Source organism: Thunnus thynnus, chromosome 24 (genome assembly GCF_963924715.1).
Source record: "Thunnus thynnus chromosome 24, fThuThy2.1, whole genome shotgun sequence".
In the NCBI taxonomy this organism is placed as follows: domain Eukaryota; kingdom Metazoa; phylum Chordata; class Actinopteri; order Scombriformes; family Scombridae; genus Thunnus; species Thunnus thynnus.
In genome coordinates this window covers 4,334,208-4,352,232 of record NC_089540.1, presented here as the reverse complement: position 1 = coordinate 4,352,232, position 18,025 = coordinate 4,334,208, and the positions used below count along the sequence as shown (strand labels likewise).

The window sequence follows — 18,025 nt, the reverse complement described above, 5'->3', positions numbered from 1 at the left end:
AGAGTAACACCCACCTGTTTAGCTGCCTCTAGTAGAGCGGCTGCCTCCTGCTTGCCAGTTTGCCGCACCATTTTATAAAAGATGCCGTCTGGATCTTGGAGCAGGGTGTAAGGCTCATCATAGGCGTGGATTCTCCCTGCATCTAGAACCTGGAGACAAAACCAGGTCCAGCCAAGTCAAGTCACAGCTCAGTTTTGTGTGTTTGAGCTTTTCCAAAACATTTCCTCCCTAACCTCCAATCGGATCTGTTAACCCCCCTCTTACAGTGATGTCACATTATATCTAGTTTGTTTGATCTGTGCACAAACATAAGAGCAACAATTAGTGGTTTTAAATGGAGTTGTGTGTTGGAACTATTTTGATGAACAGCAGCTGGATGCAGCATCGTGGAGTCTGGTCACAGTGAGATAACCGTGTCTGTACAAAGACTCATACTAAAACCTCACTGACCATATCTGACACTCTGCACTCTAACACTGGGCAGATGTTGTTCATCAAGAAGTAGTTGAAACACAAAACTGTTCTCACTTTTGTGTACAGACAAAACAAAGATATGTGTCAATTAGTGATTTTTTAGGTTAGTGTGTTTTTTTTCACCCTGGACAGAGCCAGGCTCACCGTCTCCTTGCCTCCAGTTTTTATGCTAAGCTAATCTAGCAATGTCCTGACTGCAGCTCCCTATTTAACACACAGACAGAGTGATATCAGTACTTAGGTTGAAAACAAAGCACTAAAGTGTATTTTCCAAAATGCTGAACTATTCCTTAAACTCAAGTGTTTAGGCTGCAAGACAGAAGGTAGTCTTACACTGCTGACTGTCAGTGACACTACTGCCAGCACTCAGCTGTCCTCACAGTCTTTATTACATTTCACACTATTTCACACTGGCCTAGCACAAAGCTGAACAGCAGTTGTTTAACGTGTGTTTCACCTCTGGCCACACCCTGAAGCACTGACGGGTGGTCAGTAGTCCGCTCCGTCGCACCTGTGAATTTAGTTTTAGCTGCCATCCAGCAGTGGAACTTGTCACCTTGTAGCACTGATGTAACTGTGTAGTCCAGGTGTGGTCAGTTCACTCTGACATCTGCTGACTGACACAGCACACTGAGTCACTTCTCACACATTACTGTGGTGCACTACAAACTGATCAACAGCCCACAAGAAACTCTCTTCAACCATGTTTTAACGAGCTGACGATGGATTAGTTTTATTACAGTCTTCAGATATTATTGGATGTATTAGCTCAACTAATTACTAGTTGTTCAACAGGTTTTAGTGTCCTCTGGCAGCATTTCTCTTTCAGCCAGGAAAGAGGAGATGTAATTAGTTAATTAGAGTGCAGAGTGTCCCACAAACGTGGGTTGCCAGATATGTCACTGTGGTTTTAGAGTCTTTGTACAGGCTCAATGTGACGAGACTCCATGATGCTAAAGACAAGCACTGCTGCTGTTCATCAAGACATAGTTCCAATACACAACTTCATATAAAACCACTAATTGTTGTTTTTACATATGTGGGCAGACCTGACAACCTAGTTGTAATGTGACAGCACTGTGGAGGTGTTTAGAGGTGCAGCAGAGTGTAACAATTTCAGATCTTATTGAAGGTAAGGGATGAAATGTTTTGGAAAAGTTCAAAACACAAAACTGTGGTCAAAGTGTGAACATTGTAGCTGCTGTGACTTGACTGTAGATAGTTCCAGCACACAACTCCATATAAAACCACTGATTACCACTTTCCATCTCCACTTCAGTACTGAACAGCTAATACTCAATGACACTCTGAGCCATGTGAGCTCTACTCCTCCAGCACTCTGCAGAAAACCTAGTGTACCTAATAAACTGACTGCTGAGTGTGAATCCTGTGCTCTAAGAAGTTCTGTAAGTACTGTTTGCTGGTATCAGTGAAGTGAAGAGGACTCACCAGTATCCGGTCGCTGTCTATGATGGTGTTCAGACGATGAGCGATGGTCAACACGGTGCATTCTCTGAATTTGTCCCGTATGGTTTTCTGGATCAGCTCATCTGTCCTGCAGACACAGAGCACACATTAATGACACACACAATTACATGAATAAAGTCTTTCATAAGAAAACAGCATTTCCTGGTAGCGTGATCTTTTGAATTTAGAACATACTGAGTTTACAGAAGATGGACTATCTGGATATTTTCATGAATTTTAACACTCCCAAATAAAAATACCTCCATTGTCTTACAGGCAGAATAGCTTCAAAGAGAAACTAACAGAGCTTTGCCACTGCTGGATTTTCTGCCATGATCTTCACATTAACAATATACAGTATATTAACCTCCTTGAGTGTCACCACTATACTAATGTGCAAAATCAGAAATCTTGAGGATGATATTCCAGGGTCAGCTAAGGGTGATTCAGCTTGGATCTGGTGCTTAGTGGATATACTCTTTTCCTCCAGGAACACTACGTAAAACAGGTTTTGGAACAATGGTACTTGTTATGAACCTGACTGTTTGGTACAGGCCATGATTTTAGATGCAGAACGTGTCAAATTTCCCTTCAAGGATGGAAAACAAATCGACAAGAGTATTCCCTACAATTGCTGCCAATGAGGAGAGCTGTGTAGGTGGTACCTGGGGTCCACGTTGGCTGTGGCCTCATCGATGATGAGGATGCGGTTCTTCCTCAGGATGGCTCTGGCCAGACACACCAGCTGCCTCTGGCCCACGCTGAAGTTGGAGCCCGACTCTGCCAGAACCGTCTCCAGCTTCCCAGGCAGCTCCTCCACCACGCTCTTCAGCTGGACCTGCAGGGAACACGGAGACAGGGATTCATGTTATTAGTGCAGAAGTCTACTGCTCCATGCCATGACACGACAAACTGCAGCTTACAGAATGACAGGACTGTGAGGACTGAAACATTGTGGGGCAGACTAGTCATGCTATTGTTAGGGCGATAATAAAAATCAATGAGCAGGTCTTCTTTATTATAGATAAGTTTTTTGCATCAGTGTGACTACATTGATTTGTGAGGCATTTAAGTTACTGTTTTAACCAAAACAGACATTCTTTTCTGGTTGTTTTATCCATAAACAATTTTTGGGTTGATTCTAGAAAATGTTCTCATACTTTTATATCATCTCAGTTGGATTATTGTAATTCACTGGATTCAGGATTAAGCTAAAAAAAATGATCTTATGCTTTCAAGCTGGTACAAAATGCAGCTGCTCGGCTTCTAACAAATACCAGGAGACAAGATCATATCACTCCTGTTAGAGCCTCTCTTCACTGGTTACCAGTCAGTTTTACAATTGATGTTGACGTTTTACTGACAACTTTTAAAGCAGCTCATGGCTTAGCTCCATGCTACATTGCTGAGTTATTACTCCCTCAGATCTTCAGCCTCAGATCTTCAGGTAAGGCCCTTCTGGCTGTTCCTGTAAATCCTGGCTCAAATATAAAGGTGACCAGGCTTTTGCACTCCCTGCCTGAAGATTTGTGGCTCGACTTCTCTAAACTGTTTATTACACAACAGGTCTCATCTGTTTTATTACTACGGTTGTTTTATTTTATTTCTATTGTCTACATTTTACTACCTAATTGTAGTACTACATTAAATACCCTGTCATGAAGAGGGGAGTTTATTCAGATCATTCATCCTTAATGTACTGTATTGGTGCTCTCTTGGAAATAAGCCAGTCAGCATTTTGAGGCTCCAAGTATCAATAAAAACAGACATGTGAGTGGAAGATGTTAGATTTCAGACTGCTGCTCAGTTGGGAACTTTAGTCAACATGCTGCTGCATTTTTTTTCTTCACTTTTCTATTTTTTATCCTAATTATTACATTTTCAATTTTGCCTCATCACTCAAGTCACTGAAGCTGTCTTTACTGCTTTAGCTCGTCTTTTACAAGGTGTGAGGAGGGGTATTGTTCTAGATAACGGTGTGACTGACCTCTTGCAGAGCGTTCCACAGTTCTTCATCTGTGTGTTGGTTAAAAGGGTCCAGGTTCTTCCTCATAGAGCCAGTAAACAGCACTGGGTCCTGGAGAACAGGAGGGAAACATCAGAGGTTACTCTACTTGAAAAAATGACTTAAAATCTACATCAGAAACTATTTAAGTATTTTAGAGGTTGAGGTGACATATTTCTGATTAATCCCTGTAGGCTTTAAAGAGTGTCAACAAGCACTTGAGCACATTAAAATCATTAAGTGGCCAAAATAAAGCTTTGTAAGATTTGTCTCCTGTGATGGATAATCCACTTTCAAAAGCTTGTCAGTTCTTTCTAGCCCGACATCACAAAGCAACCTAATCCACAATTTATGGGGAAAAAAATACCAAAAAATACCACGAGACCTTCCTGCTTTGATGGCTGATTTGCTGCTACAGAACAAAGAGCCGTTTGTCTGTAAAGGATCAAAATACCAGTTTGTTTTGGGTCTACATATTCAGTCTCAGTCATTTCCACATACTGTGCTGGTGAAACAGCACATTTCAATTGATTTCTAGCAAGAACAAACAGCAGAATAATGTAGAACATAACCAGTTGTGAGCCTGACTCAGTTTAGAAAATGTTCTCCAGCAAGTTTCCTGCCGTCCAACAGTGAGGACAAGAGAATTTAAAAAATAAGACGGGCAGAGAATAAAAGTTAACAAGTTAGACAAAGAATATTCTTCATATATATGGGCTGAAACATATCTATTTTTAAGAGTGAATTGTCAATAAAAGAATACAGCATTTAGCAAAAAAATACAAGCAGTTTTCCTTCACAAGGAAATATTTGTGTAAATGTTTAAATTGTAAAAAGGAGGGAGAATTTCTAATATGATATGGGATTTTAGTGTATGTACAGAAAAATGAGGTAGGTATTGGGTTTAATTCATTTATTCTACTTACTTTTATGTAGTTATGTCTTGGAAAAATAGAACCAAGTGAAGAGGAGAGAAGTCAATAATATAGTCGATAGTACAAATGAATACCTAACAATAGCTTAGCTTTATCTAGTGATAATTCATCGCTCCAATCAATTAGCCTGATTTGTGTGTGAAATGCATGCAGTTTAGATTTTGGAATTCTACAAGTTACTTGTTGTGTCTTTATTGTTTTCCTGATAGCAAATACAAGAGGATGCTGTATGGACGACAGCAGACAATCAATATATTGTAGGTTGATTTGTGAATATAAGATCCAAAACTGAACATTTTGTATTTCCAATTCTAGTTGGGTCTGTGATTAACTGATAAATACACAGCTTTGTAGCACAGACTTTTAAAGGTTTAGAGGACTTATCATTTCAGTCACAGTTTACACTTCATGTCACCCAGTATAATACATTGCTTCATTTGTACAGACTTAAAAAGCATCACTAAGCTGTAACAGATACAGGGCTGAACTCACATGTGGAGGTTTGTAGATGACAATAACTGGTTGCATATTTATTTGTTACTAGGAAGAAGGACTCAGACAATGTTTTGATTTCACAAAATCTGTGGTTATATTTTTGTGTCACATAGATTACAACTCCACCACCAGGCTTATCTGTGCGATAGAGTGATAATTCTCAATATAAAGTAAACTACTGGGGATACAAGGGGTTAACCATGATTCAGAAATAGCCAGTATATGTGCTTTTGAGTCCACCAGGAGCAGCTTAATTTCATCTAGTTTAGGAGTGAGGCTACAAACATTAGGAATGCATATCTGAAAGCCTCTATATATTAGCCTAATTGTGACAGGGTAGATTGAAGGGAGGAGTTGGCATATGGAGCAGAATTGGACCAGGAAAAGTCTGGGTATCAACTGCCTGGTGTGATTTGAACTATATTGGCTATGAGGGCACGCACGCCAGATGCACCTGGGGTGAATGCCATCACTGTTATGAAAGGGTAAGCGACTCCAAAATAAACTAAAATCGTCAGTAAAGATCATATCATGGGATAAACAAGCAGACTGTAACCAAGAATGTAAACTCAGAAGTCTGAAATGATCTGGGCAGCAAGCCTGGTCATGGCACAAATCCTGTGCTCTCAGTTTGAGCACAGTCAGCTGATGTTTACCTGAGGGATGATGGACATCTTCTGGCGCAGGTCATGGAGGCCGATCTCAGAGGTCAGAACTCCATCAATGTAGATCTTTCCCTGTGGCTCTGCCAGGCGGAACAGAGCTGAGACCAGGGAGCTTTTCCCTGCACCCGTCCTACCCACAATGCCAACCTGACCCACAGGAGAGAACATCATCAGCTTAGGCATGACATTATGTCAAATGAACACTATTACGTCTTCTGGAGACAAACATGTCTGACCTTTTCTTTGGGTCGGAACATTGCTTTCAGGTTATGCAGCACCTTCGGTCCATCAGCGCTGTAGGAGAAGCTGACCTGGTCAAAGGTCACCAGGCCTTTGCTGGGCCAGTCAGGAGGAGGACGCTTCTGGGTTTCCCAGGGTGCTTCACTCTCCAGCTCAGTGTACTCTACCACTCGCTCCACTGATGTCATCTGAGGACAGCAGAAATGCAGTAGACACATTTGTATAGTACAGTTGACACCAGCTCAGCTCCAGACTGTAACCTGGAGGTCAAACACACTTCTGTCTTCATATGTAACCTGACAACATTTTTACCTGAAGAGTTTAACAGGGCTGTGATATGTATATATATGATATTTCAATTAAACTTTGAGATCATCTCATCATAAAGTGTACGCTGCAACTATCGATTACTCTCATTAGATGAATTCATCGATTATTTTTTTAATTAATGTGTGTGGTCTGTAAAATGTCAGAAAATTTTGAAAAATGTCCAACATGCTACAGCCCTTGGTGACTTTTCAAAATGTCTTGTTTCATCTGACCAACAGTCTAAAACCCAAAGATAATCAGTTTATTCTCATAGAAGAGTATGAAACCAGAAACTATACAGCTGGAAGTGATCAGTGATATTTTATTTTCAATTTTTGCTAAGAAATTATTCGATTGTCAAAAGTATTGCCATTTAATTTTCTGTTGCTCAACTAATTGATTAATTGACTAATTGTTGCAGCTCTACTGTGCATAAAACTGGCAAACCCACCCTTTGTATTTGATTTTTAGATGTGTGAATGCATGTGTCCATGTAAGGACAGTATATGTAAGTATACATAAGGAGCTTCAACTGGCTGAAACACCACTGCAAAAAGGCTTTTGAAGAAGAAGAAACACAAGAACTATTTACCTATAAACCTTTTCTATATTTCTTCATCTAGTTTAATTCTAAGTTTTGAATTTTGTATTGATCACTACCAGTTAACTTTGCTTGCACATCTGATAACACTTTCATTGTGATTTACAAATTGTTGGACGGGGAGATTAGTTTAATGTAAGATAATTAAAGAACCAGTGTGTCTCAGCACTGAGGTTGAGTCAGTTTACTTGTGTGCATTTCTTTCCCCTTTTATTTTTACTTCATGCTTCTGCTTTTCCCTCTTAAACATTTGCTCGGAGGGATGAATGGTGAGTTTTGTGTCAAAGAATGTCTGTTTTGACAGATATAATGGAACTATGAATAACATTTTTGAACAATTTATGCAGATAAATGTGATCCAAAGCCTAAAGATCTGAATAGTCAAGGCTCACTCAGTTCAGTAAATTACACACATCCCATCAAATATCACCATAAAAATCAAAGACAAAATCTTACCATGTTCTCCACCTCAGCACTCTGCCTGACGCCCCACTGGAACATACCCATCAGCGTGACAGAGTATGTCAGAGCCAAACCCACGGAGCCAGCATCCAGCTCTGACAGGAAAAAGACATTTGATATTTAACAAAGACATGCACTTAACCTTTTTAACATCACAAACAGTCAAATCTTCAGTCAACATCTGCTGAACCCTACAGTACCTCACATAGTCTGACATGAAATAAATAAGACTCTGGTGTCCCCTTGTGGTGATATCAAGATAAGACACTGTGGTGGACAGCTGTGTAAAGTCAGTGTTCAACATTAAAAGATAAAAGTTCCTCCTCACGGTCTCTGAGCAGCAGGCAGCCAAATGTGGTGATGGTAACAAAAATGGAGCAGATGCCGTCGAGGCGGACGGCGAACCAGCGAGACGTGGTCAGGAACAGGAACCAGGCCTCTGTTCAAAACAAGGAAGTAATGTGTTAATGGAACACTGAAGTGTCATATTGATTGTTGGTTTCTATAAATCCTTTGACAGTCCTTTTCCTAAGCCGGATGCTGAACAGTGAGTCTCAAAGTGTTGATGCTGACAACCTGAGTGCAGGTCCTGATGGGCATCGAAGGTTTTCTGGAAGCGCTCCTCTGCTCCGAAGGCTCGGATTGTCCACAGGCCCTGAAGAGACGAAGACAGGTGGGAGAAGACTGGACTCCGAGCTGCAGGGAAGACGACACAGACGGAGATGAGACGTGTCAGAAGCCGCTAACGGGTTTACAGTTTCTATTGCTGATAAGAATATCAACAGTACAGTCACTTAAGTCTCCACAAATGCCTACATACTGTGCAGGTACACACACTGTTGCACTGTGGGATACTCACTGGTGGACTCCAGGCGTTTGATGTCTCTGGAGGTCCGCAGGAAGTAGCGACGGAGGTAGATGAAGAAGAGGAGGAGGGGGAGCACAGGGATGAGGATCCAGGGGATCACTGACGCTGCCACGGCAATCACCCCGAGAATCTGCAGGAACACCTGCTCACAGAAAAATATACATTTAACATGACAAACCAGATCTTGAGGCCTTTTCAGACATGAAACGTAACATTACTGGCTTCATCTGTGTGTTGAAGTGATGACTTTTTGTCATTCAGACAGCAGTGTGTCTGTTACAGAGAGCCATAATGCTGGTACAATATTTGGCAGCTGGTGCACAAGAGGGAATGATGTTACTGCTGGAAAGTGGCTCATCATTCTGTACATTTTTAGATTATGGAGTCAGAAACCACATCACCCAGACTCTGAGTGGCAGCAGTGATCTAATTTTTATTTACCTTCACCATACCGTCACATACATAAATATATATAATGATAGTTGAGATTCACTAACTCTCCAGCTTCAGTGTGGAAGCTTTTATGAGCTGCTGTGTCATTGCTGTGATATCTGTCCCCACCTGAATGAAGTCCACAAAGGTCCACGGCATGTTGGAGTCCAGCTGGCCGATGTCCTTCGAAAACCTGTTTAAAACTCTTCCTGAGGTGAGACAAGAGACATATCAAACTATGGAACTTAAAACTTGAACCATCTTTACATTCTGTGTCTTTAGAAAACATTCTGATATCATAAATTGCTCCATAATGTATTTTCCCCACATAGTTTGTTAACGCTGAAATAGCAAAACTAAAAACAACTTGGAAGAAGCACTAGTAACAAAAGAGAAATACAGTTTATATTTCTAATTGGAAATCAATGATAGACTATGTTTTTCAAATACATGTAACTTGTATCAGGGAAGCAACTCAAACAAACAAAGACTCAGAACACATGAATATGCGCTGATCAGCTAAAGGTAATGCTTAAACTTTACTTACCGATAGGATTGATGTCAAAAAAGCGCACATGAGTGCAGAGTATGGAGTTGAACATGCGGTTGTGCAGGGACTGTGCACATCTCACCAGCACGTTGAACAGGAGCAAATTCCTCATAAAGCCAAAAATGATGGTGGCTGCAGTCAAACCTGTAAAACAAGCAGCACAATATTTACACTGTTGAAGTAGCATACAGCGCATACAGTGCAGGTGACATGTGGAGCAGAATGAGTGTTACCTCCATAAACGCCCAGGTAGAAGTCTAGATTCAGCTCTTTGGTGACGTTTACTCCGTTTTCAATGATGGTGCTGTTAACATTCAGCTTCTCCTGCTCGTCAGACCTGATGAGTCACAATGTTACAGATGTGTTTGAAAATCATGCAAAAGCAGTGACATGTGAGGTAAATCCCAATACTAGGGATTAATGTACAGTATACCATGGCCACTGAATATTCTGATTGGTTGGAAGGTGTAGATTAACCAGACACCTATGGCGCACATGTTTGTCTCTAATTCCAAATGAATGCTTCAGTATTAAACTGAAGGTAAATACTTGTGTGAGATTTGTGTAACCACTATCACCAATCTCATCTTGTGATCATCTATTTTGTTTTCTTCTGTAAAATAATTATTGAATATATGTGATTTGGCTTTGCCAATAACGTAACTTAAACAAGTCAATGACTCTTGAATTTGAGAGAGAGCAATTCATAACACAAAAGATGTGTTTTAAAGTTGTAATAATATGATGTAGCAGGATGCAGCACTATTCTCTATTCTTGAGATTGAGAGCAATCAGTAAAATCTCTCTCACTACACAGTATATTATGATGTTTAAAACTGTAAAGCGAGATCAACATTTGTTATATGTGTAAATGAATGACTAATATTTATAATTTGGTTTAACACAATGCATTTTTGTTTTTTGAAGTGGCCATGGTATAAACAGGATAATACCCTCCAAGTTTGTACGTGTCATGATTGTCATGGATGACATGTGAAGCGTACAACTTGTTGGGTGTTGTCCCATCTGTTCTTTTTTTTTCCTGTAGTTTTTATACCCACCAGTAAGCCAGCCACCAGTCCTGCATGATGTACGCCACCTAAGATAAAACACACAGGCAAGAGGTTAATGTCTTTAAATCTCAAGAGTGGACAGCGACAACTATGGATTTGTACTTTTTATGTGACCACTTGAGTCCACATTTTCTCACCAAATTAATATGTAAAAAGTGATACAACAGTGGCATTAATTGAACTCTGAGTATTTTGCATACCTGAGCCAGAATGTTGATGAGTATCACAAACAGCAGAACCATGATGTTGGCTCCAGCTCTCAGGTATTTGACATACAGGCTGACACCAATGGTTCCCTGAGCACGACTCTCCTCTGCTATTGTCTGAACTGGCTCTGCCTGTGAGGAGAATACTGGATTTACTCATGGACAGAGACTGCAAGGCACATTTCAAGAATTATAAAAGGAGATCAACATTTAAGAAAGACCAACTGACTCCATTTATGAGTCAGATTTTGTCCAATGAAATGAGAAAATGGCAGTGTCATTTATCAGCAACTTGTGTAACAGTATGTGATGCAGCAGGATGGAGAGTGAAAGAGTGAACAGCTCTAACTTCCGGTTAAATAACGGTTTATGTTGTTGAAACAGTCCAGAGGGGTGTTTCATTGTGAAAACATTGAATGAGCCCAATAAACTGAACCCGGATTAAGTGGTTTCATAAAGCCGACTCAGTTGGCAGCAAGGTGTAGGCTAATGGTGAGCTCAGACTTCAGTAGTCCAGTGAGATGTATAAGATCAAATGTGACATTAAACAACTGTAAACTATCAAAAACCATCAAATGTTAAACTATCAGCTGGTTCAGTCTTCAGTGACATAACAGCCTCCACATGGTGAAAATATTGTTCACTTTACCAGTCTGCTCCTCATATATTTTTAATCGCCTGATTTCTGAATGTCTGTTTCTTTAATTTTATTTAAATAACATTTAAAAAGAGAAAAGTGGTAAAAATGTTTCTAACAAAGAGACTATAGCCATGAGTCCAAGTAGTTTATCTTATTTTATTTGCAGTCATTTAAAAACATGTTGACTTTAGACTGAAAAAGATAGAACCCCAATAGTGAGTGCAAACTATCTCCTGTTCATAGTGTAGTAGTGAAGATGAACTGTCAGCTAATAAGCTGCCCAGGAGCAGACTAGTCTGGAGAGACATGATATGATACGTCAAGACTTATTTAAACCTCCGTTATGAAACACAAGTTCATGAAAATAAGTCTTGCTTTATGGAACACCCCTCTGTTTCCTTTCACTGCTTTTGTATATAATGATTTATGTCAATACAGAGGAATAAAAGGTCAATCTGAATCTCATTTATATCGTCTTTAATTGAAACATCTCACTGTCTTTTGTCACTGTTGAAGAGTTCCTTGTCATAGGCGCCATTATAAAGTGATACTGCCCTCCTCAGGAGAGATGAACTCAGCACATTTCATTTTCTTCTGAACAGACATGTTATAATCACTTCTCATATCTGCAGTTTAAGGGTCAGACAAAGAGGAAGAGGAGAAATAAAATACAAACCGCTAAGTGGTCTCCATCCTTGACGGACTGCGCAGAGGAGTCCTGGGAGAGCACGGAGTTCTGGGAAAGAGTTCGGCTCCGGGCGAGATCTTCTGGAGGAGGCTGTTGTTGCTCCTCCTCCTCATCCTTCTTCAGCAGCGAGGCGAAGTCAACTCCAGACCGCTGCAGCTCCGTGTACGTCCCCTTCGCCACCATGTGACCCTGACATGTGCATGAACATACCCAAAGTTAGATACTCACACATCCGCACTTGTATTTATATAATCACTGCAAACACCATCTCATCATGTATACACACACTTTGACAAGTTTATGGTTAATAAATATAATTACACAGACAAGCTGGTCCTGACCTCTTGAAACAATAACAGTGTAGCTAGTGACCAGTACAGGCTGCTATGTTCATTGTGTTGTTGCGAGGAACAACATACTGGTGAGGCTTAAATTCTGAAGTTTGTCCTGAGGGAGACAACCAGGAAAATTTAATTAAAAGGGTTTTATTCCCTTGGGGGTATAAATGTGCTCCACACAACCTGTTTTACATTTTGAGATATTATGTGGGCATAGTTGACTATTTGACCTGATAGGGGTGCTAGAGGAAAGCTAACAGCATGTCCAAAATATTTCAAGGCAGTCTTCCCGTTAGATGTTTGTATTTTGCATACATAGATGGAAATTATGGACTGATATAGTGGCACTAGAGGAAAAGTGAGGAAATCAAATGTCCATAGACATTAGTTTTTCTTTTTAAAAATATGGAGATCCTCTTCTAAAGCTGTTGGACCTGCTCTGTTTATATAACTGAAACTGATTTATCACCAGGAAGCAAATCAGTCACTGATCATTATCTGCTGAGCTGAATCAGATCAGATTGACATCTCACCTAATTACAATGACCTCATTTAATATATGGCCTTTATTGTGTGATATAGCACCTGTTCTTTCTCCCTGAGGCTGAATGTTTAATAAAAACAATCATTTCTGCTGATGTTGGTGGTCTTTATTCCAGGTGAGTCATCGCTATAACACACTGCAGGAAGCCTAGACAGTAAAATGGTTTGATGTTCATCGTTTGAACTACTATGTAAAACAAATAAATCAAAACGAAATGGAAAAACTTCAGAAACAGCACGCTTTCCAAGCTAGCAAGAGATCAGCAGGCAAACTTTCTGGCCTGCTGCAGGCAGCTGCATCTACAGCTGGACATCAAAGCTCACCATCAGCTCTTTGTCAACAGGCCTATGCAAACTCCCTACTTTAATAACTAATAATTTAAACTTATCATGTTTATTTAAGTAGTGTTGGGGTATGTAGGGATTATTTTACAGGCTCCCACCTCCTTGAGGACAACAATCTGGTCGGCGGCTTTCAGGTACTGCAGCTGGTGGGTAACCAGGATGCGAGGCTTGTTCTTCAGCAGGTCACAGATACACCTGATACATGAACACACAGAACACATTGTGTCAGGTTTTCTCACTAATGCATATGTCTTATTAACAGAGTAGCAACTTATGTTCAGAAATCAGAAAGAAAAAACAATTTTCACATACACCTATTGAGTCTGTGTGGCTTCCTATTTCTTATTATTGCTGTTATGTAACGGGACTGTATTACTCAAGGGGAAGAGTGAAACAGGAAGTACACGGCTAAATTCAATTGTCTGTGTGACAGTAGCAGCACCGCACCTCTTCCTGCCTTAGTTCTAACACTTGTAGAACCTTTCCTTCATCTTTGTTCTCCAGTGAGAACAAAGATTGCAAAGCAATGTGCCAAAAAACTCTACTTGCAAATACTGAAAATTAAAAATGACAACAATGCTATCAACTAATGATATCTGTTATGATATCACTGCAGATACCAATCTCTCATTGTTTTTAGCTTTTTGCTGGCCTCCACATATATTCTACGAAGTAAAAAAACAGCAGTGGAAAGTAACTAAGTACATTTACTCAAGTACTGTACTTAAGTACAATTTTGATGTACTTTCTACTCCACCACATTTATTTGAGAGTTTTAGTGATTTTTCAGATGAAGATTTGACACAATGGATAATATAACAAGCTTTTAAAATACAACACATTGTTAAAGATGAAACCAGCGGTTTCCAACCTTTTTTGCTTTTGACGTCTTACAAAAAGCAGTGTGTAGTCGGGGTCACATTTCACATGTCTATGAGTTGTTAACAGCTCCACCAAATAGTGATTTTTCCCTCTAAACTTCTCACATGCTTTCATTAAAAAAAAAAAAAAAAAAAAGTTCAAATGATCCAATATTTCACCAAAAATAAAGATGAGAGAAAAAAACTGAAAACAGATTTGTGTATCAGAACTTTGTTTTTTCTTCTTTCCTCTCCCATTAATCATCTCACGACCCCTCAGATTTATCTCCTGACCCTTTGGAGGGGCCCGACCCCTAGGTTGGGAACCACTGGGCTAAACTAGCTAACTGTATATAAAGTAGTTGAAACTAGCTCCACCTCCAGCAGCTACAACAGTAACATGCTGCTCTAACACTGATGCTTCACTATTAATAATCTAATGATGTCATATATAATAATATATCAGTCAGAGGGACCAAACCACTACTTTTACTGCAATACTTTAACTACATCAAACTGACAATACTTATGTACTTTTACTGTAATAGGACATTTAATTCAGGACTTTTACTTAATGGAGTATGTTTACATTGCTGTATTGGTTCTTCTACTGACGTAAAGGATCTGAGCACTTCTTCCACCTCTGGAAAAAGGCTAGATTATGTAACATTGCAGATACATTTCCTGCCCTCTTTTTCCCGAGAACTTTCTACTGTTGTGATCGGATGCCGAAGGCTTTCCGTTCCAGCTTTGAAGCATTCCTTGGTGAAGTGTTGACTGGAACCCTCCAGTATTTTCCTGTTTGGTAGATCAAATAAATGTCCGTGTGTGTGTGTGACCTTATCCTACTGCTCAAAATCTGCATACTGGAGCATATACATGTGCGGAGGGCATCAAACCACAGCAACTTAAACTGGATGAGTTGCACACGTCGGTGAAGAGACGAGTTTATTCCCGACACACTATGTTAGTCTTAAAATCACTCACTGTTCAAACAGGTGTCTCCCGACCTCAGCGTCCACGGCACTTAAAGGATCATCCAGGAGGTAAATATCTGCATCCTGATACACAGCCCTGAAAACACACAAACTAGTCTTTAAAACAACTGACTTCATCCACTAACCAGCATCATCCATTTTCAACTTCACTCTAGTCTACATTATATGATACCTTATTTAATTATAAATTCTTTAATGTATAAATCCATAAATACACAATTTAATAAAAACGTTTTTTAATGTATCACTTTCTTTACTCAACATTAATTGGTATGATAAATCAAGAATGGTTATCTTCAGGTCACCTGCACTCTTTTGTAACACTGACAATAAAAATTAAAAAAAAAAAAATCAAAAATCTGCTTCTCTTTATCATTTCAAATCAAGAACATGTCTGATTGGACAGTCCCTCTTACCTGGCCAAGTTGACACGAGCTTTCTGTCCCCCGCTGAGTGTGGCTCCTCTGTCCCCGATTAGTGTCAAATCTCCATCTGGGAGCAGCTCCAGGTCCTGCACAAACACACGGCAGAGTAGAGTTATTGTGGAACTCACAAACATCAGTACAGAGGGGTGACCACACTGAACTTTTATACATACACTTTAGCTATGCAATATTTTTAATAGTTTCAATAGATTTATATATTCAAAACATACAAAAAAGTAAATCCTTCCTTTGCCACAGGGAGGTCAGGGTCAACTACAGTGTCTTTTTCCAGGCATTTGTTTGACAGTACAAGACATTATATGAGGGGAGAGAGAGGAGGTCCCTGACCCAACCCAAACCAAGAACTACACCAGCTCGCTGTCAGGATCCCAAACCTTTGAGCCACCAGGACTCTCCTATTCAGGGATCTTCAGCTAAGGCACGCTCTACCACCATAAATGTGCATCTATTAATATGTACACTGCTACATTGATTGATTAAAAGCTTGGCAGACAAGATACGGTCTGAAAGCCACCAATATGAGAGACTAGCTGCACAATTATAAACCTAACAAATATATCAACCTGCTGCAGTACAAACAGAAAAGAGAACACAATAATACAATCCAAGGCTCCTATAGATTTTGGCTTGGAAAGGTAGACCGTCAGGGCAGACCCTCTGGTAATGTGACTCTGACACGTATGAACATGTAAAGAAAAAGAATGCATGCACTACTTTCCCCATAGAAACCCTTTACAAAAAAAAAAAAAAAAAAGGGGGGGGGAGTTGAGACTATTTCATCCCTTGTGGCGATGAAGTGGTATGTCAAATCATTACACAAGCAGACAATAACAGATACCTTACCGCATGTGAACTCACATTTCTGTTCTGAAATCAGCCACATTATATATGACTGCATATAAAAAGATGCATCTGGTTTATGAGATAAGAAACAGATGATGTGTGTGTGTGTGTGTGTGACTGTAATAGTTCAATCAAAGATGACAAGAATGTTTAGTCTGTGTCAGAGCAGAACAATTTATTTCACTGTTTTTTATTTGGATAATTCAGGTTCATACCAGCCAATTTTAAGTAAGCAGAGTCACAGGACTCACATGTAACTCATTAACTGGACTCAGTATATCTAACCTGCCACTTACTGAAGCTGCCAGTTAAATGTAGCCATAGTACAACCTCTGGTGTTTCTACCAATCAGACATCTGAGAGAGCAGAGACCAGCACCGTCACACATCTCATATCTTCAGACCTGCAGTTACGTGCAACAAACCAAGACTGAGTAGTTCTCTAACTGGCCAAACAAAGCGACAGAAGAACACCTCAGCATTAGGTGACACATGTGGCTGAGTGTCTTGCGTTTAGAGATCTCACAGTCCTACAAAATGAGCAGCAGTGAATGAGCTCGCATTTTAAGCCACTAAACCACATGAGAAAAGTTTCTACCATTTACAGCTGTCTTCAGTTAGGCCTCTGCCTCACTGTGGAATCCCTTTGTTTATCACGCTACCATTCAAATACAGTTAGTCTACAGGCAAAAAGATACTGCTGCTGATGCTTATTTCTGTCCGACAGATCACTGCTGTAACTGGCTGGGGAATGAATGAGCAGCACCTAGTCAGCGTGTCTTTAGAGCTATTGTGGTTTCCATTTTGTCTTTTTAGCTGTGCCCCGGCTTCTGCTGTTAATTTTGATCTGGCAAAGTGGCGGCTTGTTGGAGAAATCTCATACTGACGGACTCATCTGTGCAGGAACACAAGTGCCAACCTCTCTGTTATCCAGGGCGCTGATGTAAAAATAGCAGAGTGGATCAAGTTACTGGGTATATGATCAGTGTGCTACAAATGCTGGATCAATTCTCTAAACCTGTCATATTATTAATTCATATTAATATTAGCAATCGTATTGTAACAAACAAGTCTGTTATAACTGCTTCTGACAGCAGACTGTTGAGTGTCACTTGTTTGTCTCAGGAGTGTAGCCTGCTGCTCTCTATCAAACACTGAGAAAACAATTACTGCTGACCCTGTTTACATAGGAAGCCATCAGATTGATATAGCATCACAACCAGTTCCTGTCTTATTAGTCTGCAGCACACTTATCTTGGAGTAACAGACCAACACAAGCCCAATTTGCCCATGAACACCAGTATTGATTCATGCACTGCAATGATAGATTCACGACTTATGACCTTACTATCCCCAGTATTGCTTTATTTTACAGGTCTGTGATTTCCTACTAGTTTCCTCATGTAAAGAATCATATCATTTGCACAAGTTATAAAGAAAACGGATACAGGTCTGAGACTTACTTTAGTAAGAATTTACAGTTAATAGGCAGTTTTGGATGGAGAGGAATTTCCTTGCTAATTATAATCCAATTAAATACTAA

General features: G+C 40.0%; 1 protein-coding gene across 1 annotated transcript in view; it reads right to left on the bottom strand.

The window, feature by feature from the left end:
• abcc4 (ATP binding cassette subfamily C member 4 (PEL blood group)) overlaps nt 1-18,025 on the bottom strand; it is a 34,894-nt gene that overhangs the window by 1,403 nt on the left and 15,466 nt on the right. Inside the window, exons 12-30 of the mRNA XM_067583385.1 lie at nt 15,611-15,705; nt 15,184-15,270; nt 13,435-13,531; nt 12,099-12,299; nt 10,777-10,914; nt 10,565-10,602; nt 9,737-9,840; nt 9,501-9,647; nt 9,083-9,162; nt 8,513-8,663; nt 8,230-8,349; nt 7,982-8,092; nt 7,648-7,748; nt 6,278-6,469; nt 6,033-6,188; nt 3,929-4,018; nt 2,607-2,779; nt 1,924-2,029; nt 15-149 (exon numbers count right to left, since the gene is read on the bottom strand). Of these exons, the coding sequence (XP_067439486.1) occupies nt 15-149; nt 1,924-2,029; nt 2,607-2,779; nt 3,929-4,018; nt 6,033-6,188; nt 6,278-6,469; nt 7,648-7,748; nt 7,982-8,092; nt 8,230-8,349; nt 8,513-8,663; nt 9,083-9,162; nt 9,501-9,647; nt 9,737-9,840; nt 10,565-10,602; nt 10,777-10,914; nt 12,099-12,299; nt 13,435-13,531; nt 15,184-15,270; nt 15,611-15,705 (2,322 nt within the window). The remainder of the gene's footprint in view (nt 1-14; nt 150-1,923; nt 2,030-2,606; nt 2,780-3,928; nt 4,019-6,032; nt 6,189-6,277; nt 6,470-7,647; nt 7,749-7,981; nt 8,093-8,229; nt 8,350-8,512; nt 8,664-9,082; nt 9,163-9,500; nt 9,648-9,736; nt 9,841-10,564; nt 10,603-10,776; nt 10,915-12,098; nt 12,300-13,434; nt 13,532-15,183; nt 15,271-15,610; nt 15,706-18,025) is intronic.